The 22798-nt window shown below is 62.1% G+C and overlaps 1 protein-coding gene across 9 annotated transcripts; it reads right to left on the bottom strand.

Moving 5' to 3' along the window:
• Positions 1-107: 107 nt before the first annotated feature.
• On the bottom strand, positions 108-22096 carry PCNX3 (pecanex 3). Of its 9 annotated transcripts, none has more exons than XM_032639159.1 (35): positions 21457-22096; positions 20898-21085; positions 20561-20660; positions 20399-20438; positions 20202-20297; positions 18850-19977; positions 18219-18342; positions 17958-18133; positions 17652-17742; positions 17126-17261; positions 15746-15906; positions 14789-14942; positions 14461-14493; positions 14012-14183; positions 13798-13908; positions 13355-13446; positions 13084-13193; positions 12830-12935; positions 12638-12730; positions 12300-12450; positions 10998-11142; positions 10471-10648; positions 9615-9723; positions 9325-9454; positions 8847-8905; positions 8531-8746; positions 7636-7889; positions 3699-3929; positions 3430-3533; positions 2975-3122; positions 2657-2887; positions 2308-2582; positions 1222-1355; positions 837-1135; positions 108-760 (listed from the first exon to the last, which is right to left on the bottom strand). In XM_032639159.1, exons 1-35 carry the CDS (start codon positions 21607-21609, stop codon positions 566-568), a joined length of 6123 nt encoding a protein of 2040 aa, XP_032495050.1. In that variant the 5' UTR covers positions 21610-22096; the 3' UTR covers positions 108-565. The 9 variants fall into 9 exon arrangements, with proteins under 9 accessions (XP_032495050.1, XP_032495054.1, XP_032495049.1 ...); XM_032639163.1 differs by having other exon boundaries at positions 17958-18136; positions 20627-20660; XM_032639158.1 differs by having other exon boundaries at positions 17958-18136; positions 21457-22095.
• Between the last annotated feature and the right edge of the window lie 702 nt (positions 22097-22798).

Here is a 22798-nt window from a genome sequence, read left to right as displayed (position 1 = left end):
TGAACCCCACCCTGGTCTAACCTTGATCTTCATCATAGCCCATTCCCCTCTCTGTGTTCATCTATCCTCCACCCAAACACCCCCAGATGGAAGAAGAAACTACCAACCAAAATCAAAAATAGTGTTATTAATTCTGGTGTCTCCGAAGCACGAAAAAAAAAAAAAAAAAAAAGAAAAAAAAGAAAAAGAAACCCCCCTCCCCACATTTCAGCCCCAAGTCCAAGGCCAAGGGGCTACCCCAGCAGGCAGTGCAGGCCGAGGGGCCAAGTCAGTTCTGGCCATGGGCTTGAAGCAGGACCAGCCCACGGGTTTGGCTCTTAGGGCCCAGCTGGGAGGCTGCCTGCCTCAGTTTGGGGAGCCCAGGCCCTGAATTAGGATGAGAGATCAGGGGCCAAGGTCAGAGGTCTGGGATACTCAGTTCTGGTGCTCTGGCTAAGGCAGCCAGAGGTCAGGGTTCACATGTGGGAGCCAAAGCCACTCAGTTCTGTGGTCCAGCAGAAAGGGCCAAAGGCTGGGGGTCCGAGTTTCTGAATCCTGGGCTGGGACCCAGAGGGCACCAGGCCACTCAGTACTGATGCTCCAGCAGGGGCTGGGCAGCTGGGCTCTCACGCTCTTCAGCGGGGGCAGGCCAGTCGCCCAGGGCCCCAGTGGGCGTGCCACTCTCAGGAGCACTGCTGTCCAAGCACGGAATATCCTGCACTGCTCTGGGGGGCGAGGCATCGGTGCTGATGTCCGGGCTGAGGCTGAGGTCTAGGGGCACCTGAGGGAGGGGAGACAGGTTGGTAGGAGAGCAGACCTGAGCTGCCCAGGACCCGACCTTCCCATAAGAACCTTACCTGAGATTTGGGGGTGCTTCCTTTAGGGCTCCCTGAGGCTGGCTCCCCCTCGGATCCCCCTAGCCCCTTCCGACCCCCCAGGCTCCACTTCCCACTGGGACCCTCAGAACTAAGGAGGCCAGGGCCAGGGGGCCTTGAGGGCCTGGGACCCTCAGTGGGGGCAGGAGAAGCGGGGGATGGTCCAGGGAGCCGAGGGGGTGGCCACTGCAGCAGAGGAGGGGGGCGCCCATCACCAGAGCCACTCAGGGAGGGCCTCGGGCCCCAGGCAGGGCCTGGTGGGAGGGGCTGGTCACCACCACCTGTGGGAGACAGATAAGAGGGCAGAGACTTCAGTCGGCTAGGCTGCCTCTCCACTCAGCGGTTCAGCACGGCCCTGCCTGCTCACCTGCTGTGTTCTCAGGTGTGGGTTGTGCCAAGGGGGGGTTATTGCTGAGGGAGGTCAAGCCTCCGCCTCCACCACAGTCCGAGTCATCCACGTTCCCGCCGCTGTTGCAGCCGGCACCACAGCCCTTATGAAGCCTGGGGGATGGGAGGTGGACAAGAGGTTGGTAGGGAGTGGGAGATACAAAGACCTCACAAGCACAAGTCCCCAACCCAAGACAGGTCACCTACCATATCAGAACCCAGAGTCCCATTTCTAAAAGGTTTTTGCCATCTACTTTACAGGGCTTTTTTTTTTTTCCCCTTAAGGCCGTACTGCGTGGCATGTGGGATCTTAATTCCCTGACCAGGGATCGAACCCGCACCGCCTGCAGCGGAAGCACAGAGTCTTAACCACCGAACCACCAGGGAAGTCCCTACAGGGCTTTTAAGAGAGGGCTTATCAGGGACTCCCCTGGTGGTCCAGTAGTAAAGATTCCACCTTACAACGCAGGGGACACGGGTTCGATCCCTGGTCAGGGAACTAAGATCCCACATGCCGCAGGGCGACTAAGCCCATATGCCACAACTACTGAGCTCGCGCGCCTCAACTAGAGCCCGAGTGCCGCAAACTACAGAGCCCATGGGCCCCGGAGCCTGCGCGCCGTAACTAGAGAAGAAAAACCCGCTCGTCACAACTAGAGAGAAGCCCACACGCTGCAACAAAAGATCCCGCATTCCTCAACAAAGATCGCACGTGCCACAACTAAGACCCGACACAGCCAAAGACAAATAAAATAAATAATAAATAAACCTTAAGAAAAAAAAAAAGGGAAGCGTCATCAACGGTGCTTCAGGCTAAAGGCCACATTCAGCTCTGGCTGAGGGGGCGGGGTGTGCGGTTGGGTCAGCTCGGGGAAGGGGTCAGCTCGGGAAGGGGTCGGCTCCCGGGGCTCAATCCTGGCTCCAGCACTTCCTCAGTCAGACCCCGGAGAGAGCCGCTTCCTCTCTCCGAGCCCCGGCTTCCTGCCCCGTGACCCCGGCCTCGCGGGCTAGAGGCGGGGGGGGGGGGGGGGGGGGGGGGGGGGGGGGGGGGGGGCGCGGAGCTCACCTCTCCCAGCTGCGCAAAAGCCAGCGGGCGATGGCGCCCAGGCTGACGGGGCCGCCCCACAGTGCCCGCAGCTGGGGGTGGCTGCCGGCCAGCGAGGTGGTGAGGGGCGACACGTAGATGGGGTAGCCCAGCGGCTGGTCACAGGAGGAGTTGATCATGTTGCGCAGCGCCTGCTTGGCGTTCTGGATGCTGCCGCGCTCGGGGTTGCGGTTGCGCAGGAACACCAGCTCCTGCTGCTGCCCAGCCCACAGGCCGCGCACGCACTCGCGGTTCACCTGCGGAGGCCACACGCGGGGGTCAGGAGGCCGCGCCCGGAGGGGGGCCGGGTCGGGCGAGCGGCCGTCCCCACCTTGATGACACGGAAGCTGAGGTGGCGCCGGTTGAGCATGATGATCTTGTACTCGTCGGAGGCGTCGTCCAAGACATGCCGCAGCGCCAAGAGCGAGGGCGTGTTGCTGAGGATGGCGCTGCGCCAGGCCGGGTCGCCTTCGTGCGAGATGACCAGCCGCTCCTCGTTGGCGGCGATGGCGTCATACAGAGCGGCCGGCTCCTCATACTCATCTGGGGACGTGAAGTGGTCCTGCGGGAAGGACGGAGGGCTGAGGCCGGCGGCCCCTGGCCTGGGCAGAGACCTCGCCCCACCCTGCCTGGGCACACCTCTCCCTACCTGGTGAAGCTTGAGGGCCATGCGAACCCCGGGTGCCACCACGCGGTGAAGCAGGTCCATGTCGGCAAAGACCCACTCGTCGCGCGGGGAGGTGATACGGAAGTCCCCCTTAAACAGGGCGTGCAGGCCGTAGAGGAAGGGCTCCAGGCTGGGGAAGAGGAGCGGGGAGGTGAATGCACAGGGGGCTCCTGGCTTCCTGAGCTCTGCCTCTATGTGCAGTGGTCAGAGCGGAGACGGCTCTTTATGCTGGGCCTTGGTTTTGCCATCTTGACGAGGTCAACCTCTGCCCATGTCCCTCACAGGGCGGTGAGGAGCAGGCGAAGTCACCATGGGTAAAAGAGCCACTGAAGGAAGGACTGACGCGGCCCCTGGGGGCTGAGGCCAGAGGCCCAGAGCTCTTCATGGAGGTAGAGGAGGGGAGAGTGACAGGCCCGGCTGGACTTGCGGGCACTCACCTGGCCGACATGCTGTGCGAAGCTGTCCCCAGGGCCCGGCGGCCCAGCACACACAGGCCAAAACACAGCGTGACCAGCGGCGAGTTCCAATCCTGGTCCACAGGCTGCGGCACAAGGACCCCCGTCCCCAGAGCCCAGCTCAGACCTGGGACAGGGAACTTGGGGTGGGGGCTGGGGCCCAGGCCAAGGGAGGCTGAGGGTGAGAAGAACCTGCACGGGGAGGGGGTAGGCCGAGGGGGAAGGCAGCCCCAGGGTAGCGGTGGCCGGACCTGGCCGCGCCGGGAAGCGCAGTACTGGATCCACTCCAGGTGCACGGCGCAGAAGGAGGGCAGCGAGAGGCCAGAGAGGCGAAGGTCGTAGTCCTCATCCACACTCAGTGAGAAGGTGGGGTCTGAGTCAGCATAGCCAGGTGCCCGCACAGGACGCAGGGCTGTCGCGATGCCCTCGTGGCTCAGCCAGGCCTCCAGCTTTGGAGAGCGGCTCACATAGTAGATGATGCTCTGGGAGTAGAGGGCTGGGGTCAGTGACTGGGGGAGCGCCCTTGCCCTGGCCACTGAAGGAGACAGTGTCAGGGTGAAGAGGCTTCTCCGTGGGAATTCCCTGGCGGTCCAGTGATTAGGGCTCCATGCTTTCGCTGCCAAAGCCAGGGGTTCGATCTCGGGTCAGGGAATCAGGACCCCAGAAGGCATGCGGAGTGGCCAAAAAAAAAAAAAGAGGTTTCTCCCTCAGACTGAGCTGAAGTCAGCTTCCCGGGACGCCCATCCTGTGTCCCATCTCAGCTCCCTGAAGACCCACAGGCAAGTCTGCTGCCCTGCTCTCGGCCAGGGAGGGGGAAGGGGAAAGCTGACAGGAAGCAGTCCTCCTCACGGAGCATCCCCTGGAGGGTGGTGCACTGTGGCAAGTGCTCGGACGCTTGCCCTTCCCTCCTGCCCTGTTTGTAAGGGGAACTGAGGCCCAGACAGACGACAGACTTGCCCGCAATTACACAGCAGGGCAGGGTGAGCTGGCCAGCACCACAATACCACGATGCTGTGGCATCCAGACCTCAGAGGCCCCAGAAGGTCAGACTAAGGTCGTGGGGCTGCCTGCAGGCCAGTGGGGCCTAAGTGCCCCTAGGTCTTGGGCCCCTTGAGGCAGCTGAAGTGTGACAGCCACAGGGCTTCCCCTCAGAAAAAAGCCAGAGGCACGGCATCTGTGCCCAAAGTCCGGGGCTCCTGGACCCTTTAAGAGATTCTGCTGGCTTCTAAGCAGGGCTTTGGGCAAATGCAGAGGAGCTCTTGGAAGTAGGCAGCTGACACAGCCAGCATGGATGGGCAGTGTGAGGCCGGCAGCTGGCAGCCAGTGAGGTTACTGGGATTCTGTGTGCTTCCCTGGGATGGAGCCAACGGGATGGGCTTCTGCCTGGGGAAAGGGTGGGAAGTCCAGAGCTGGGGAGGCTGGCGCAGCTGGCCATGAACAGAGGGCACCTAGGCAGTAGGGGAGTCCAGCAGGCTGTCTCTGGTAGGACATGGAAAGGCTAAGAGCCTGGGCAAAATGGCCACAGTACAAGCCAGGAAGAGCCAAGGGCCTCAGCTAGCTCCCTGGGTGGTGATGGTGGGGACGCCTGGAGGCCATGGTGGAGCCTCGTCAGTTCGGTTTCCGGCATACAGCAGCTTGCCTGGTAGCTGGGAGCCTGGCCCCAGCATTGCCTCGGCTGTGGCAGGTGAGTGGGCAGTCTGGGGAAGGCTGGGTGGCCCCCTTACCAAGAGGAAGGGGCACCAGGAGCCTAATGGGGTGAATGGGGGCAGGAGGGCTGTGGGGCAGCTTGGGCTCCAGGCAGACTGGCTCCAGACTGACCTTCTTGCTCAGAGGGCATCTCCGCAGCCCCCAAGAAGAACCAGAAAAAAAACCTTTGGGGACTGGGGGAGGAGCTGGCCTGGCACACAGAAGTGCTCCATTAACCTGCACAAGCATGCGGTTCTACGGAACCAGCAATCCTGGGGCCCAGCCCTGAGAGTGGTTCTCAGGGTAACAGCGCCCGCCTGCAAGCATTTGCTGGCAGCTCAGTGGCTCTGCTCCGTGTTTCACGCGGGGCAGCTCACTGAATCCTCATAAGCATCACGACTGTGGCACCTTTTCTGCCTTCATCCCACCTAACTGCAAGGATGGGTCCGTGAGCCTCAGTTTTCTCAACTGTGAAAGGGGCCTATTACACTGACCTTGCCTCTTCCAAGAGTTACTAAAAGAATCAAACAGGGGCTTCCCTGGTGGCGCAGTGGTTGGGAGTCCGCCTGCCGATGCAGGGGACACAGGTTCGTGCCCCGGTCCGGGAAGATCCCACGTGCCGCGGAGCGGCTGGACCCGTGAGCCATGGTCGCTAAGCCTGCGCGTCCGGAGCCTGTGCTCCGCAACGGGAGAGGCCACGACAGTGAGAGGCCCGCGTACCGCAAAAAAAAAAAAAAAAAAGAATCCAACAGCAGAATGAATGTGCCTGGGCTTGGAAATGCTGAGAGCACCCCAAGGCTTGGCTGCAGGTGGATGTGAGGGCCAGTGTCTCCGTGGCCACGAGAGTTGCACTGAATCTCTCACGCAACTGCACTCAGTGACTTCCACGAAGGACAAGGGGTAGGAGGCGCCAAGGGGGGCTAAATCTGCACAGGAAGGCTCCGCCTGGTCTGCCAAGCCCAGGGCTGGATGGGACACATCCCTGAACTGCCCCAGGCCTGTGGGGCTGCCCTGCACACCTGCCTCCCCCCAGGCCCCGCCTCAGCAGCCCCCATTCATCCTTCCAAACTTCAGCCCACGCTCCATCCTGGGCAGAGCCTTCCCTGGGTCCTCCAGGCGCCTCCACACGGCCGTGATTCTGCCCAGCCTTTGAGGCAGCTGCGGCAAGTCAGCTTCCCCTCAAGAAGCTGGACGGGGCGGCGCTCATCTCAGCCTGCTAGCCGGGGGCCTGGCTGGGGTCTGCTACACCGCCACGAGAAGCCTACACTGGCCGAGAGGGAGGAAGTGGGGAGACCTGGGCAGGAGCACCTCTCAGGAGACGGGGAGAGGAAGGTGGACAGGACCGTAACCCCTGGGTGACCTGCAGCTGGGAGTGCCTTTTTCTGGACCACAGCCTCTTTCTTGGTGACGATAAGTATGGGGCAGGCTCACAAGCCCTTCCCTAGGAGTGGACGGGTGGAAACATCCACAGCAGAGAAAGTGCAGTTTCTCTGACAAGCGACACAGATGGGGTGCCCACTGGCAGTGAAGCACAGCTAGGGAATGCACAGGACTGCCCTAGAGAGAACCTCAGGTGAGCAGGCTCACCTGGACTCCAACAGGCCACCCCTTCTGGGCCCACGACAAGCCCCAGGGAAGATGCTAAGAGAGCGTGAGGGGACCTGTGAGCCCCTACTCACCCCGCTCCTGTATGCCCTCATCATCCCTGCCACCTTACAGAACTGCAAGAATCCCCACTTCTCAAGGGGGTTGACAGGCACAGCAAAGAAGGCGATACCTCAAGCTTCCCAGAACCCAATCCACAGCTCCCTTCGGACCCCACACCGTGCCTCACCAACACCCTGCCATGTCACCACAGGCCTCGAGACCCTCAGGCCCGGCTTGGCGTGCCCAGGCTGAGACAGCGAGGACCAGGCCTGGGCTAAGCCTAGCTCTGGCACTTCTCCTGACTCTAGGGCCTCGGGCAAGTCACTGCCCGCATCTGAGGCAGCGGGACCTCTCCTGGAGGGTGTGGAGGGCTTCACCCAGCTCAGGAGAGGTGCCTGGCAGAGCCCAGCCCTCAGTGAGCACCGCTGCTTGGCAGCTGCTCCTAAGACTGTCGTTCCTGCCACCACTGTTCTATTACCGTCACTCTGTACTGGGGGGCGGTGTGGGGCGGGGCTGGTGCTCTAGAAGGCTGGCATCAGCAATGCCCCTCCCAGAGAGCGGATCTGTGCACGTGCTGCCCACCGGCCCCCAGGACTCACCACCCCATGTGAGCCTCCTGGAGGAGGGTGACAGGGAGCCCGCCGCCCCGGGCTCCCCACCGTCAGAGAGTCACATGGGCCTCTGAGGCCCGCTGTCCAACACTGACACTTTGGAGGCTGATTAAACTCTCTGAGGCCTCTGCTTCCCTTGGGCAAAACAGGCCCCCAAGGATCCAGAGGATGGCCTTCGGGATGCTCCTGGCCAGTGAGCAGTCACCGGCGGGGACCCCTGCCCCCAGCCACCTGCCCCTCATACCCTGACGTAGTAGGTGATGAGGATCTTGCGGAGGTCGAAGACCTGCAGCATGGAGGCAGCGTTGTTGTCACTGATGCTGTAGCCCTCCAGCACGTACTTGCTGGCTGTCACTTCCCAGGCCAGCCAGCGCTGCCCGAAGGCGGCATTGAAGGACAGGACCCTCGGCAGGTGGCCAGGCTCGCAGCAGCAGCAGCCCTCATCCTCCTCCACACCCTCTGTGATGGCCTCCACCTCACGCTGCTGGCAGTACGTACCTGAGGGGAAGGGGGCACTCCAGTCAGGGGGCCACAGGGACACCCCAGCCTACCTCCTCCCCAGACAGTGCCCAGGCACCTCCCCGAGATGCAATGCAAGTAACCATTATTAAGTGAACCGATTAACAAACAAGCCCCTTTCTCCTGACTCCCAGTGGCCGTGATGGGTGGAACTGGGTCGTTGAGGGTTGCGGGGAGGGGACAGGGTCTGGTCCCTCATCTATAGACGCAAAGACTGAAGCTCAGGCTCGTGTTGCTCCCGAGCTGTGCCTAGAGCCCCTGTGCATCTGTGAGCCCCTCTGAAGCTGGCATCTTCCAGGCACAGCTTCCTGAGGGCAAGGAGCCGGCTCACTCACCAGGGCTCATGTGTGGCCCCCCACCTGGTCCTGGCCTGAGACCGCAGAGCAGGCCAGCGGAAGCTCCAGGTCCGAGCTTTCATCAGAGCAGCCTGGTCGCTACAGACCTGCCACAGTCAGGGCAGGGACGGGGCTGGGCCGGAGAGAGCCTGCCGCCTCACTGCTCGGACTAGGAAACCCAGGCCCGGCGGACAGAGCCCCTTGCTCAAGGGCCCCAGCAAACCGGAGCAGAGCAGGGCTAGAGTCCAGCCCCGACACACCGTCAAACTCAGCCCCGCGACTCACCCCGGAACTCGAGGCCACGCAGCTGGAAGGTGACGAGGCCATTGCCGACCTCGATGAGGTGCACCAGGGCGTTGAGGTAGTCGGAGGCCAGAACAAAGCAGTCTCCGGGGCCGTAGTTGCCCCAGCGGCCCAGCACCAGGTCCCCACACAGCGTGTGCTGCAGCGAGCGAGTCAAGTGCTCGTAGAAGATCGAGTTGAGGTTGTTGTCATCAGCTCCTGGAACCCAGGATGGACGGACAGATGGACAACGTGACACGTGAGCAAGGCTCCCTCCAGAAAGGCCCCACCCGAAAGCCCCCGATGGCCGGGTACACACCAGGGTTCCGGTCCAGCTGTGTGACCAGGCGGGTGTTGGAATGATCCACACGTTTAGTGCTGTTCAGAGAGAGAGCGACAACACAGGTGGCCGAGAGGGCAACGCTGCCCAGGGCTTAACGACTGCTCCCACCAGCCCCAAGCACCTCCCCTCCGAACCCGCACCCCTGCACTCTGAGGCAGACGTCACGACAGCCCCGTGACAGAGGGGGAGGCTGAGGCTCAGAGACATGAGGGGACTCACCCGGGACCACACAGCCAGGAAGCCCAGGGTGTGAGCCCAAGGCCTCGGCCTGGCTCGAGTTTTGCCTCGTTTGGGTCAGCCACCTCACCAAAGCCCACAGCGCCCCACCCAGCCTGGGCTCCAAACTCCTTCCCGTCTCCCCGCAACCTGCCCCCTGGTGCAGCCATCCCGCTCCTCTGCCAAGTCTCTCTCAGGGACGCCCCCGGAACTTGCTTCTGTGTCCCACGAGACTCACTTGTAGTCGCGCTCCCAGAACTTGAGGGGCCGCGCGTAGGACATGATGAAGACGGCGCTACCCAGCAGGGGGTTGAGCGGCGTGGAGAAGAGCGCGGAGAGCAGGGCCTGAACGAACAGCATGGCCGAGTCTGGGCACGAGTCAAGGAGGTGGCAGGCACGCAGGACCCTCCCCGGCCTCCCTCACTAGCCCCCCACCCCGTGCCAGCCCGCCTGGCGGCCCCCAGCCCCATCCAGGCCACGGTCCTCCCTGCACACCCGCGCCCAGGCAGCAGGCGGCAGGCTGGGTACGTGGCACGGCGAATGGCTGGGCAAAAGCGTGGAAAGCCGAGCCCCACGTGATCTGCCAGGGCGCGATGTAGGTCAGCACAAAACGCAGCTTGTACAGCAGGTCCCACAGCTGCAGGGTTGGAAGGGGGGAAGGTAAAAGATACGCAGATCACTCACAGAGAGGGGGGGTCCACCAAGTACCCACTCAGAGCCTTGGGGCTACGCCACTTGCTGCCTACATGGGAGTCAAGCTCAAGATCACTCCCAGCTCTTACACTCTGGACCTGCCTCGAAGCCCCCGATACCATCAGCAGCTCCAGACAAAGCAACCAAGGGGGCGTTAGCCATTTAATTCGTAGAACCACTCCGGGAGCCTCCTACTGCTGTCCCATTTCTCAGATGGGAAAACTGAGGTTCGAGAAGGTAGAGCAGACTTGCTCAGGCCATGCCACTCTCAGAGATGAGGCTGGGCCTCAACTGTGCTACCAAGAGTTAAGAGACAGTCACAGGCCCTGCCCTCAGGGGGGACACAGTCTGGATCGCCATCATCCTGGGCCAGGCCAGAAACCAGACTAGAATGCCCACGTGAGTGAGCTGAAAGCTCAGGCCTGCACTGGGGTCGCCCTGCAGGCACCACTGCAGACTCCAGCACAGAGCCGGGGAACGGTCCTTTTCAAGTCCCAGCTGATCACCAATGCTCCAGGAGACCTGAGGCAAATCACTTACCCACTTTAAACCGCAGCATGCTCGCTGCCCCGCCAGGAGCCGCTGCGAAGGCCCCCAGTGTGGCTAACGTGGACTGGGGAAGGTCTCCCACACCAAGGCATGAGAGGCCTGCTCCCGCTGCACAGCCTGGAGCCTTGCTGCACAGTCTCACCTTGCTGCAGAGCAGGGACATGAGGAAGTAGTCGAGCAGAAAGCCCTGGGAGAGGCGCGGGTAGTCGAAGTGGAACAGCAGGACGGTGAAGGCCAGGGTCAGGTACTGCTGGGGGGGGCAGCAGAAAGCCGAGCGTAGCAGCTTCAGCCCAGCCACGGTCATCAGCAGCGCCCGGCAGCTGTGGGCGAGGGGTGGGCGTTAGGCACTGGGCGGAGACTCAGCACAGTGGGTGTGGGTGCCCATCCCTTTCTGGCCCTGGCCTGGGCTCTGCTGGGCAGGCCCCTGCTCTTCTGGCCCGGTGCCTCTTCGTCTCTGCTCTCTAAAGAGGTCACCCCCTTCAGGCACACTGGAGAGACACATCTGCTCTTGAAGAGGCAGCTGCGGCACCAGAAAGGGTGTCAGGAGCTAGGGGCCTACTTAAGCTTGCTGGGCAACTGAGGCAGGTGTCCTTCCCTCTCGGCCTCAGTTTCCCCCCGTGTCACACGGAGATGTAGACGGTGGGATGGCAGGGGGCTGGCGGTCCTCACTAGAGACAGAACTTATCCGGGTGGCTGACGACCGTGTGGGCGTCCACTGTGAGGGCGTTGAGCACCACAGCAGGGTAGATGAGGTACTTCTCCACACACTGCAGGCCGGCGTACAGCTTCTCAAACCACATCACCTGGGCAGCACCTGCAACGAAAGGTGGAAAGGTGGGACTGCTGTCTAGCACCGGGTCCTCCGCATTCCCCTCCAACCACGGGGCAGGATAGGTGTGCTCTCCAAAGGAACCTGGACAGACGGCAAACCCCAGGACGTGGGGATGTGGCATTCTGGGTCCCTAGAGACTCTGAGCGGTTGCGGGGCAGGTGGTTGATCTCTGGCAGCCCAGATGAGGGCAATGAGGCCGATGAGGCCCAGGTCGGGTGTGTTGGGGGATTAGGGCAGGTGCTCTGCCCAGTCGGCTGTCTGTGAAATAAAGGCTGATGACAACATCCCCGGTGCCCACCGGAGCCAGGGCGGGCAGGGTGAGGCCCAAGTACACAGTGATCCTCAGCCTCACGGCCCTTCTGAAGGGGCCCCTGCCACTTGGCTCCAGCTGACTTCAGCCACATGGAGATGCTGGCCCAGTGGGCAAAATCCTTCATTGTCTATGAAAACAAAGGCATGTGGACCTTTGCATAACAAATCCAAATGTTTATGGCCTTCCCTGTCGGTCCAGTGGGTAAGATTCTGCGCTCCCAATGCAGGGGGCCCAGGTTTGATCCCTGGTCAGGTAACTAGATCCCACATGCATGCCGCAACTAAGAGTCTGCATGCTGCAACTAAAGATCCCACAAACTGCAATGGTGATCCCGTGCGCCACAACTAAGACCCAGAGCAGCCAAAATAATAAACAAATAAATATTAAAGAAAAAAAGAAAAGAGTAAACAAATCCAGGTGTTTAAATATAGGCTCAGGGGTGTTTGTGTTGCAGAATCCAAGTAAAAACGCATGCCAGGCTGATGTAGTTTGTTGGTAGCCAACTTGTAATTCTCGACAACGTGTCCCTTTAAGGTCCTGGAGTTCTACTTCTCCCATCTCCTCAGAGACTGTGAGGCAGGTAGGAAAAGGGCAAAGCAGGCAGGGTGAAAGTGAGGCATGGGCTGAAGCGGGCGCAGGAGCGGGTACAGAGGGCAGTGAAGGGGCCGCAGGGCCAGTGCCAGAGCGGACGTGGAGGTGTGGGCAGAGGCTGCCCCCTGCTGGCACTCTGAGCTGCGAGGCCTGTGCTCCCATCAGGCTGCAGGTCCACTTGGAAATCAGGGCAGGAGGCGTGGAGGGGTCCCAGCCTGGGGCGGGGGGCACTCACCGCGCACTTCATACTGGCTGTACTCCAGCGGCTTCAGCACGGGCTGTGACAGGCAGAACCAGGGCAGCTGTTTGCGGAGTTGCGGCAGCAGGTAATGGGTGAAGAAGCCCACGGCCCCAGCCAGCGCATACAACACAAAACCCAGCACGGACTGCAAGAGGGAGAGGCGGGAGGCTCAACCAAGGGACACAGGCCACAGGGCCATGGAGCCACCTGGTACAGGTCAGCCAGGGGCAGAGAAGGACGTGAGGCCATGGCTGCCCAGGCCCTCAGGGCAATCGGGCTCCGGCGGAAACTGAGGTGGGGGGAGGGGGAGGGGTGGCCTGCGCCACACGAACCTTCAGGGCAATGAAGACGGTGCTGGCACTGATGGCAAAGGTGAGCACAGCAATCACCACACACATCACCAGGTCAGAGTGCAGGACCTCGCGCTGCAGGGTCAGGAAACACCAGCTTGGGTGTCCCCGCCACCCAGTGGCTGACCACACCCCCGCACCCCAAGACTAGACCCTGACACTGCCGGTCCTCACCACTGACTGACGCATCTTGTCTGGCAGGGGGTCTGGGGGCTCGGCGCGGGCCGTCTCCAAGCTCCGCTCCTCCAGCTCGGGGAAGAGCTTGCTCCGGATCAGGGACCTGGGGGGCGTGAGAAGAGTCAGGGCCTGGGTCTGGGGAGGCTGCCCTCCTCCCACAGACACCCCCCAACCCCTGCCATGTCAGGTGGTGACAGACACGCAAACACGTGTACACGTGCGCACACGGACAGGTACATGCGGGCACCCACCAGAGCACGGTGGGGTCACTGCTCTGCCGGCTTAGGTGGTAGGACAGCGCCACCAGGAGGCCACAGAAGACAGAGAAAAGGACGGGGACGTGCTGTTCTGGCCAAGGAGTCTGGGGAGAGAACCCATGCTGGTCAGAGGGGATAAGGATAAGCATGGCGGCGGGGGGCGGTCCCCCAACCGTGGGAGAAGCCACTGCTGAGCCCAATTCACAGCCCTGTCCCAACAACCCCCTGGGCTTCAGTATGCCCGCCACCGACAGGTCATCCCTACCTTGATGGCTCCGAGGCAGAAGCCGTAGAGCAGGGCAGCAGCCAGCAAGCTGCGCGAGAGGCTGAAGACCGCAGTGAGTGGGCTGGTGGCGGCTGCGAGGTGAGCGACAGCCTTTAGTAAAGCCCAGCTCCCGCCTGGCGGCCGCCCACCCCACCACCCCCCGCTGCCCCTCAACTCCCCCAGACCCCATCCCCAGCCCACTGTTCTCGGCTCCCCCCAGCCCGGAGAGGCCTTCGGAACCCCTGGCATTCTTGGGTTTAAACCACTTGCCTGCGGAGGAGACAGGAGGGGAAGGGAGGGGAGGGGAAGAGATGGGCTCTCAGAATCCACCATGTCGCCGCGGGAGAAGGCTCAGTGAGCAGCCAGAGCCGCAGCCCTAATCCACAGCCCCTCCTGGGCCCCGCACGGCCCCCACACCCCCGAGCCACCCGTGGGCCCCATACCTGTGCCCCCAAAGCCGTGCATATCTATCTGCTCCAGCAGGTACATGAGACAGGTGTTCACCTGGGGCAGGAGGCCCAGGAGGAATACGAACGGGAAGCACAAGGTGAACACTGGCGGGGAGGGGAAGCGGAGGCCCGGTCAGCCTGCAGGCTGCCCCTCGGCCCACCCTTGGGGCCTCGCTCCCTGGGCAACCTCAACCCTGCCCGGCCTTACCAGTGGCTACATCACGGGCGCAAAAGAAGAAGGAGGCGGAGAAGAGCGTGAGGCCATAGAGGGAGACGGGCGGGAAAGGCTGAGCTGAGCCCAGGGCGTCCAGCAGCCAGATGAGCAGACAGCAGATACAGAAGTAGACAGGCCGGCTGTATGCGATCACCCAGTTGTGGCCCTGGGGAGGGGGGGCCTGTGAGGAGCCAGGCCTCCCCTACTGAACACCCTACTTGTACGTGCACACGCACACGCTCACATGTCCCGTGCCTGGCCCTGGGTCCAAGATAGAAAGCTTGGCATGCTGGGGGCAGAAGGACCAAGGAGCTAGGGGTGATGGGGGTGGTTGAGGGAGCCCTGCCTCTCCCCCACCCGACCCCTTCCCCACCTGGTCTCAGTCCCGCCCAGGACCCAGGCCTGAGCCTCGTGGGGAAAGGTGCTGCTCTGCTGGTACTCACGTGCATGGGGGATGCTGCATCAGGCTGGACACTCTGGAAGAGACAAGAGCTACACTGGTGATGAGAGCCAGCGCCCACGGGAGGGTCAGAGGCCCCAGGATCTGTTTGATTCCACTTCTGGGCCCTTATGAATGACCAGGGCAGGCCCCTGAACTGTCCTGAGCTTCAGTTCTCTCATTTGTAGGATGGGGGGTGGCTACAGGGGATCTGAAGCATCTTAACTGCTTTCGAGCGGGTTTCGAGCTCAACCCGCTCAAGAGGGATCCTGGGAAGGGGGGTGCATCTGGGAAGAGATGGGAGGGAAGAGACCCAGGAAGCCAGGCCTGACCTTCAGCAGGGAATACTGGCAGGAGGCGATGACCAGGCAGAACTGGAAGACCCAGATGTCGGTGAAGAAGCCCTTGAGCAAAAGCAAGTAGCCCAGGAAGGCGACGAGGCTGCTCAGGCCGACACCGAGAATGTTCTCCACCAGCCCCCGTGTCCTGGAGAGAGAGCAGGGTCAGAGCACACCCACCTCCTCACCTGCTAGTCGGGCAAGGGGTTAGGGGTTGGGGGAAACAGGAGCCAGCCACAAAGGCCCATGTCCAGGCCGGTGTCCACGCCAGCCGTCATCCTGAGTATGTGAAGCTATGCCCTCTCAGGGCCAGGGCCAGGTGGCACCCGCTCCAGGAAGCCACTCCACTGCTACCCTGCATCCCGATCCCAGTCTTTGCCCCCTCTAGACCCTGAGGCCTCAGGTGCCACCACTCTGGCATCTGCCCATCTCCGGCTCCCACTCGCTATGCTACGCACACAGACAATGCCCCCAAAACACCGGTCACAGCGCCGGGAGAAATCCAGAACACAGGAAGCCAGGACACAGGTTCCAGGCCCAAATCATTCACCCCGACAACAAACGTCATCTGATCTCTCTCACTTTCTGGGCCTCAGTTTCCTCCCGAAAACACGGAAAGCTAAGACAGATGATTCGTTAGCTTTTTCAGGGTACAGGATTCAATTTACTTGACACTCACCCAGAAGCAAATAAAAAACAACACACTGAACAGGAACAACGTCTCCAGCAAAGCTCTGGGAGAGGAGTGACCAGAGCACCACCCCCTCGGCCGCCCCTCTGCACCCAGAAGCACCTGAAGAAACCCCACTGCAGACTCCAGCTCTCCACGCACCCTCAGCGACTCCAGCAGGTAGGTTCTCTGTTGCCATGACAGCCTCCACATGTTCAGAGTCTGGAAGGCCAGGGGCCAGGGACGATCAAGGACTGGGGGATGAGGGGGTGGGTGCTCACCGGTCCAGCAGGGCCAGCAGGGCGAGCCGCTCGTAGCGCACAGAGGTCCAGCGGCCGGGAAGAAGCCAGTACTTGTAGCTGTGCTGGGCCCGGGGCGGCGCTTCCTCCATCAGTGTCTGCTCCTGGGATTCGTGCAGGGAGTCCTGGTCCAGCAGGTCAAACTGCGGTCCCCATGGCCGCGGCCATCAGCCCCGCACCCCCCGCCCCCGTGGTCCACTGCCACCCCCCAGCACACACTGGCTGGTCAACACAGAAAGTCCCCACCATGTAGCAGCCCCGCGGCCTGCCCTGACCCTTCATCCAAGGGCCTACTCCTTCCTCCAGCTTCCCAGGACGGGGCTCAGTGGCCGTGGGGGCTTCCAGGACTGCTGGACGCCAGGATTACTAGCTCCTGCGTCTGTCTTCCCCACTCAGGCAGCATCTCCCGTCTCTTCCTGGGCTCAGAGAAATCCACCTTATCCTTCAGGAGCCAGCACAAACACTACCCTCCTCCCAGACAGAGCCCTCAGGGTCACTCAGACCCCCCTACCCTGGAGCACACGGAGCGCCAGCCCTGAGGACGGGCCTCGGTGCCGGTGCCAGCACTGCGAGGCCCTGGACCAACTATTTAATCTCTTTGGGCTTCTCGTGTCTTTAATTCAACAAGTGTTTACGGGATACAACTACGAGCCTGTCCCTGTGCTGGGCTCTGGAGAGCCCCGCAGCACAGCCCCTGCCTCTGGTGGAGACCCTCGGCTGTGGAAGGATAACACTGCTATCCCATGTGACCGTCAAGAGAATAATCGCGTCAGGAAGGGGCACGTGGGGCTTCTGGGCGCTGCCCGTGGACTCTCTGTGGCCCTGGGTGTGTGGGTGCTACTTTCACGACTGTCGTTTAACTCTGAGTCTGTGTCTCATACGTCCCTAGTACTTCTGTTATTCCCTGGCCAACCACATCAGTTATTGCCTACGTCAGGACGCTTTCAGGAACGAAAGGTGGCGCTCTTGCTAGCTCTGCTGAGACGGACAAGCTCGAACAGCATGCCTCAAGACACCCCACGTCAGGCGCCCAGCACAGGAGGCAGCACTGCCACTGCCAGGCGAGCTCAACTGCCCCTTCTCCAAGTGCCACTGCTAACACCCACCGTCCCCACTAACTGTGGCCCCTCCAGGGCAAACAAAACTATTCCAGACATGTTCGTTGAACGAGTAAATAAATAAGCGACTCCTTGAGCCATTCAGGTCCAGGACCTGTGCACCCTGCCATCAAAGGTCAAGACAGCTATCTCAAGGCCCCTGGAGCCCTCACTCAGGGTGACCTGTCCCTCCTGGTGCCTGGGTGGATGCTTGGTGGTCTGCACCCCGCCCCCTGCAGCTCCTTCCCCGATGCTGGCTCCTCACCTCTGGGATCTCCAGGGGCACTCGGCGCACCTGCATGCCCTGCAGGACCACGGGCCGCGGCTGTAGCAGGTTCAAGCCACCTGTCGCCTCTGGGACATCAGCCGAGTGGAAGCTGGAGGAATGCGAGTGGCGGTCCCTGTGGGAACAGCAGCCGTGAGGGTCGGGGCTGTGGGTGAGGCTGGGAAAGGAATGGGGTCGAGGCCAAGGCCAGGCCATGACTGGGGGCCCAAGGGAGCTGCTCCAATACCCAGGAGCACAGGGGTGTCCAGAGGAGTCAGGTGGCAGAAGTGCCTCCCTCCCAGGTCCTGGGCCTCCTGGAAGACCCTGGAAGTCTCCTGCTTGGAAGTGCCGCGGAACCAGAGACCTAAGGGATCCCTGCAGGTCCACCCTTCACCGCCGCCCACCCTCCTCTCCTCCTAGAGGTCTGAGCTGCCCCTGCCCAGCCCAAAGAAGAAAGACAGAAAATTCCCCAGAAATGGCAGCCCATTGGCTGCTGGGTCGGGAGAGCCCAAGCTTGGAGACTCACCAGGCACCATTGGCTGCCTGCTCGCCCTGCTGCCCTACAGGGTTCTCGTAGCCGCCTCCAGCCAGGCCAAAGGTGTAGGAACGCCGCACGCCTGGGGCACAAGCGTGGGACACAAGGCAGCCTGTCAGGGACAGGAGCACCGAGGCCCAACCCACGTGGGCACCAGGGCCATCAAGTGAGGAAAACCCTCTGCTGGGTTCCCCTGGATGGCAGCCCAGCCCTTGGGCACCAAGAGCACAGCTGCTGGGACCACGACCCTCAGCGGGAGAGAAAGAGGCTTGGCCACGGACCGGGGGAGGGGCTCACCGCTCTCGTCATAGAAGTAGTGCACAGCACCCTCAGAAGTGTCGTCAAAGGTGCAGGCCTCGTGCACGTTGGCGCCGGCCCGAGTGAGCAGCAGCGAGGAGGCGAAGTGCAGGGCAGAGGGCAGCGTCAGTGCCCGGGAATGGGAGGCAGCCCGGCCCCGCTGAGCTTCCTGCAGGCTGCTGGGGAGGGGTCGGCTCATGGTCAGCACCCCTTAGAGCCAGCCGGCCCCCACTCCCGTCCAAGCAGCCGGCAGGTGCTCACCTGGGCGGCGAGCCCATGAGCGAGGCGGGGGGGGTAGGGTTGCTGCCGGCATTGTGACGCCTCCGGATGGCCTGTGCCCGCCTCACGCTGCTTGAGCGGTCCCGCTTGCCAGTCTCCTCGGCAGCTGACCAGAGAGAGAGGCCCCCCGAGCTTAAGTGACAGAGGCTTGGACAGAGCCTGAGGGAGGGTTGGGGGAAGGGGGGAGACAGATGCCCCTGCATGGATGGAGCTAAAGGTCAGGCCTAGTCCAACCGTATCCCGCCTCTGTGGCCCAGCCAGGTCACCTAACCAAGCGGGCCTCAGTTTCCACATGTGGAAACAAGGACGTGATCTGCTCTGCCCCACTGGTGACCCAGGAGGATGAGCGTGGCTACTCAGAGTCCTCAAAGAGCAGAGGCCCAGGTGCTACCTGCAGGACCTGGAGCCAGGTGCCTGAGGTCTCTGCCTCGGTCTCCTCACCACTCCAGCCTTGCTCATCTGAGACGCCTGGCAGCCAACGTCACTAGGTCGCTGCGTCCTTGTCCATCTGCTGCCTGAGACAGAGGCTGACCAGGTCCACTCCAGCTGCCCCTGGCCCAAACCCACGTCCCTACCGAGCTCGCCTCCCCCCAGCTCGGGAGCCGGCACTCACCTCCCCCCACAGCATCATCCTCCTGCAGCTCCCCCCGCCAGCCAGGCTGGTTGGCCGCAGGTCCCCGGCGGGCCTCGGCGGGCAGCACAGCGGGCTCACCGGCTGCCAGCTCCACCCCCGCCTGGACCTCCAGCTCAGCCTTGGAGCCAGCCAGGGGGCCCCTCAGGCAATCACCCCCTGCCCCGTCCATGCTCAGCACGCGGGCGTGCGTTTTGGCGCTGGCGGTACTAGGCGTCCGCTGGGTCCCATAGGGCCGCTTGGGAGGCACAGCCGTCCCCTCCTCAGCCCCATGCGGGGCCCGTCGTTTCCGGGGCCCCCCTGCCGCACCCTGAGAACTCTCAGGGGAATAGCAGGAAGTGGACGAGGAGCTGTCGGTGCTGTAGCGGCGCTGGGACCGGAGGCTGGAGGCCGGGCTCAGTTCACTGCCCTCGCTGGTGTCATCGTCCTCGAAGAAGCCCCCGCCTTCCAGCAGTGGCCGCCGAGGGGCACGGCCAGAGGGGGAGTGTCTTCTCACAGGTGGCCGCCGTTTGCTAGGCCGCAGCAGGGCCAAGTCCTTGGGCCGTACAACCAGGAGCGGCTCAGCCGGGCCCGGAGGCGTCCCTGCTCCTACGACTGTGTCAAAGGAACGCAGTGTGTCATCTGACGGGACCCCAGCATCTGGTGAAGCGGGCAGCTCTGCCTCCGAGGGTGGGTCTGTGTCGCTGCCCTCGGGGGCTTGCCCACCGGGGGGGCTGTCCAGGTGGGTCGAGTTGGTCTTCTCGCTCTTGAAGCTGCTCAACGTTTCCCTGTCAGTGCCACTGAAGCAGGAATCTGAGGAGCCGGCTTTCTGGGGTGTGGGCTCACCCGAGCCCCGCCGGTCCAGGGGCTGGTAGCCGCTCGCTCCGCGGCGGTGTTCCCGTCGACTGCTGGTCCTCACCAGGGCCCGGTCGGGCCGGGTCAGTGTCAGGAAGCTCTTGCTCAGCTCCTGGCTGAGGCTCCCCTTCAGCAGGGGGCTCATGGGAGTGTCAGCCACGCTGCTCCCACTCCAGGGGGCGCCATCTCCAGCCAGGGGAGAACGTTCTGAGGAGTCCGTGCTGGGGAGAGATGGGTCTGGGGCAGCCCCTGGAGGCGTCTGGGGGAGGTCTCCAACTATCAGAACACAAGAAGACAGAAGACGACAGAATGGCATTCTACAAAAGAGACTGGTGGCTGAGGGGGTCCTATGGCCCCACTTTCTGAGAACCCGGTGGGGCAGGACACAGAGGAGGTCCAATCTGAGAGAACACAGAGAGCCCAGGGAAGTAAAAGTTGGGGTGACTCAAAGACAAGACAGCTAGTCTTCTCCCCAGGCTCTTGCCAACATGCCCACTCACTCAGCTTCTCCTGTGAGCTTAGCTTCAGCATCTCTCGATCGGCAGAGGTCATGATCACGTTGTTGCTGCCCTGCTCCCGCACCAGCTCCTTGATGTCTGCAACCACAGCCCCAGAGGCGTCAGCAGGACCTCAAGGCCTCCACGCGCCATCCCCTACTCCACACCACCACCTTCAGCTCTGAACAGCAGCCACCTACCTCTGAGGGGCCCAGAGTCCTCCATCCGGGGCAGCAACTCCTGCGCAATAAAAAAAAAGTACGAAGGAGCAAACAGGGCAAAAAGTAGGTTCAGGACATACCCATGTTGGGGACAGGCTCTCAGGAGAGGAGTGGGGAAGAGAGAGGGCCAGGACCACTCACCGAGACCTGGTTGAAGCCAAACACGGAATGCTGAGAACTACAGCGTACGGGGGGTGTGGAACTCACTTTTCGAAATACTGTCATCTCCACTCCAGGATCCCTAGCAGTGGAAAAGAAGAGTAGCTTTCAGCTAACCCTCCCTCTTCATATAGTACTTCTCCCAACATCCCCATCACTCTACTCTCCGCACAGATCCCCCTGATAAATCCAGGGCCAACCATAGAACATTCAACCGTTCTTGGACCCAATGTTCCCTAAGCCCCTTCTCCATCCTCCAGCGCTCAGGCCCAGGCACCAAGGACCCTCCATTTCCAACACAGGCCCTGCCTCGCCCCACCTGGGCAGACTGCCGTCCCCCTGGGCAGGCTCTTCCTCTGGCTCCCCCATGGTAGAGCTGCGCTTCTCCACAATCTCGCCCTGGTCGAACATAGCATGCAGCCGATAGTTCACAGTCTTGATGGCAGCGAAGATGACAGCCACCACAAGGCAGTACACACCAGCCACCATCAAGCTGGGGGGCAGGACCTGGAGGTGGCAGCAAGTCAGGTCCCTCTTCACACAGCCCTGCCCCCGTGGGGTGGACCTAACGCCACAGTCAAAGCTAGGATTCACAAATTCACAACAGGACTTCATCGCCCCTGCATACAACTAGTAAGAAGGCCCTGGCGGAGGGCCCTGTTTTCTTTCTAACTGGAGAGAAACGAAGTGAGGGTCTCAAGGTCACCCAGGCCAGAAAATTTTGGCCTCTCCTCCACACACTCCAAACTCCGCACTGAGTCCTCTTCCTACATCCTAGTGCCCAAGCCACAGCCCAGAATCCCTGCCAGGTTGCACCCCTCCGTGACATCTGCCCTCCCTTTCCCCGGCGGGAGTTACAGGTGGCGGCAGCGTCTCACCATGTACAGCAAGAAAGGAAACGTGAGCAGGAATATCCAGACATAGAGGTGGAAGCAGTTGGAGAAGGTGCTCTGGTGCGGGTCGAAGAACCAACCGCCGGTGAGCGAAGCCCACACCCCCTGGCGCAGGATCTGCAATACCTGCGACCCCATGGCCCCGCCGCTGCTGCGCGCGCCCTCCTCCCGGGACCCTCATGGGGGCGGCCCCCGGCCCATGCCCCGCGTGGCGCCCGAGGGCCCCGGGGCCCGGCCTCGCGCTCACGCCATGGCCTCCCCCAGCGGAGGAGAGAGGTCGGTGGGGCTAGGGTGCGAGCAGGGGGCGGGGCCGGCCCGGGCAGTCAGCGGTGCGAGACCCAGGCGCGGGGGTGGAGACGCATCAGAGGCGGGGTCCGGGCCCCCACCCCCGGCCCAGATCTGCTCCCAAGGGCCGGGCCGGCAGGCAGGCGCAGGGCACGGGCCGGGCACCCGTCGGCGGCATCCAGAGTTGGGCGTGGGGTGGATGCTCTGGGGGTGCAGGCGACGGCTCCCTCGGTTCCGGCCCGGGGAAAGCCCTGGTACCCTGAGGTCCACTTCCGGGGTCACAGGTCACTCGTTTTGGGCTCCGCGCTCGCCCCGCTTCTGCGGGAGCCGGCCCAAGGGGGAGGCCGGAAAAAGGAGCCGCGAGCCGCCAACCTGCAGTGGCGCATGCGCCCAACGAGCCCAGTTGGGACCCGGAAAAGGAAAACCTGGTGGCTTGAATGCGCAAGCGCAGGGAAATGGTGGAGCGCTAAGAAGCGGGAGAGTCCTTTGGGCGTGCGCAAAGTTCAGGTCTAAGGGAAGGGACGATCCGAAAGGCAGAAGCGCTTGGGCGCATGCGCACACCTAAACGTTGCCGATCTAGCGGAGACCACTGGGCGGAACCCAAGGGATAGTTGAGGGGCCATCGAGTAACGGCGGAGTTAACTGGCGCAAAATTCTCCCAGTGAGTTACAAGAGGCGGGGAAAAGGATGGAGGCGCGGATCTCCCTTGGCTTAAGCGACAGTTCGCTACGGGAGCACGCCCCTCTAGATCCGCCCTTTTTAGCGATGGACCTGAAACCTCACGTGCTACCCCTACTTCCAGGTCAGAGCTCAGACTTAAGATTGTAGAGAGCGATCCTCCAAGAACAGGCAGGAATAGTCGAAGTAGGATAGCGTCGTTTTTCTTAAAGTGACAGGCTCAAGGCAATTGGGGTCAATCCAGCAGTTACGAGGGCGGTTTAGCTATTCTGATTCCAATCACTGAGCAAATTTCTTGACCGCAGTTGCAGGTTTCCGCCCCTTCATGGGGAAGAGGCATGAATAAGTGGATTGTTTCCCAGGT

This window comes from Phocoena sinus, chromosome 8 (assembly GCF_008692025.1).
Source record: "Phocoena sinus isolate mPhoSin1 chromosome 8, mPhoSin1.pri, whole genome shotgun sequence".
Lineage (NCBI taxonomy): Eukaryota > Metazoa > Chordata > Mammalia > Artiodactyla > Phocoenidae > Phocoena > Phocoena sinus.
This window is presented reverse-complemented; position numbering and strand designations above follow the sequence as displayed.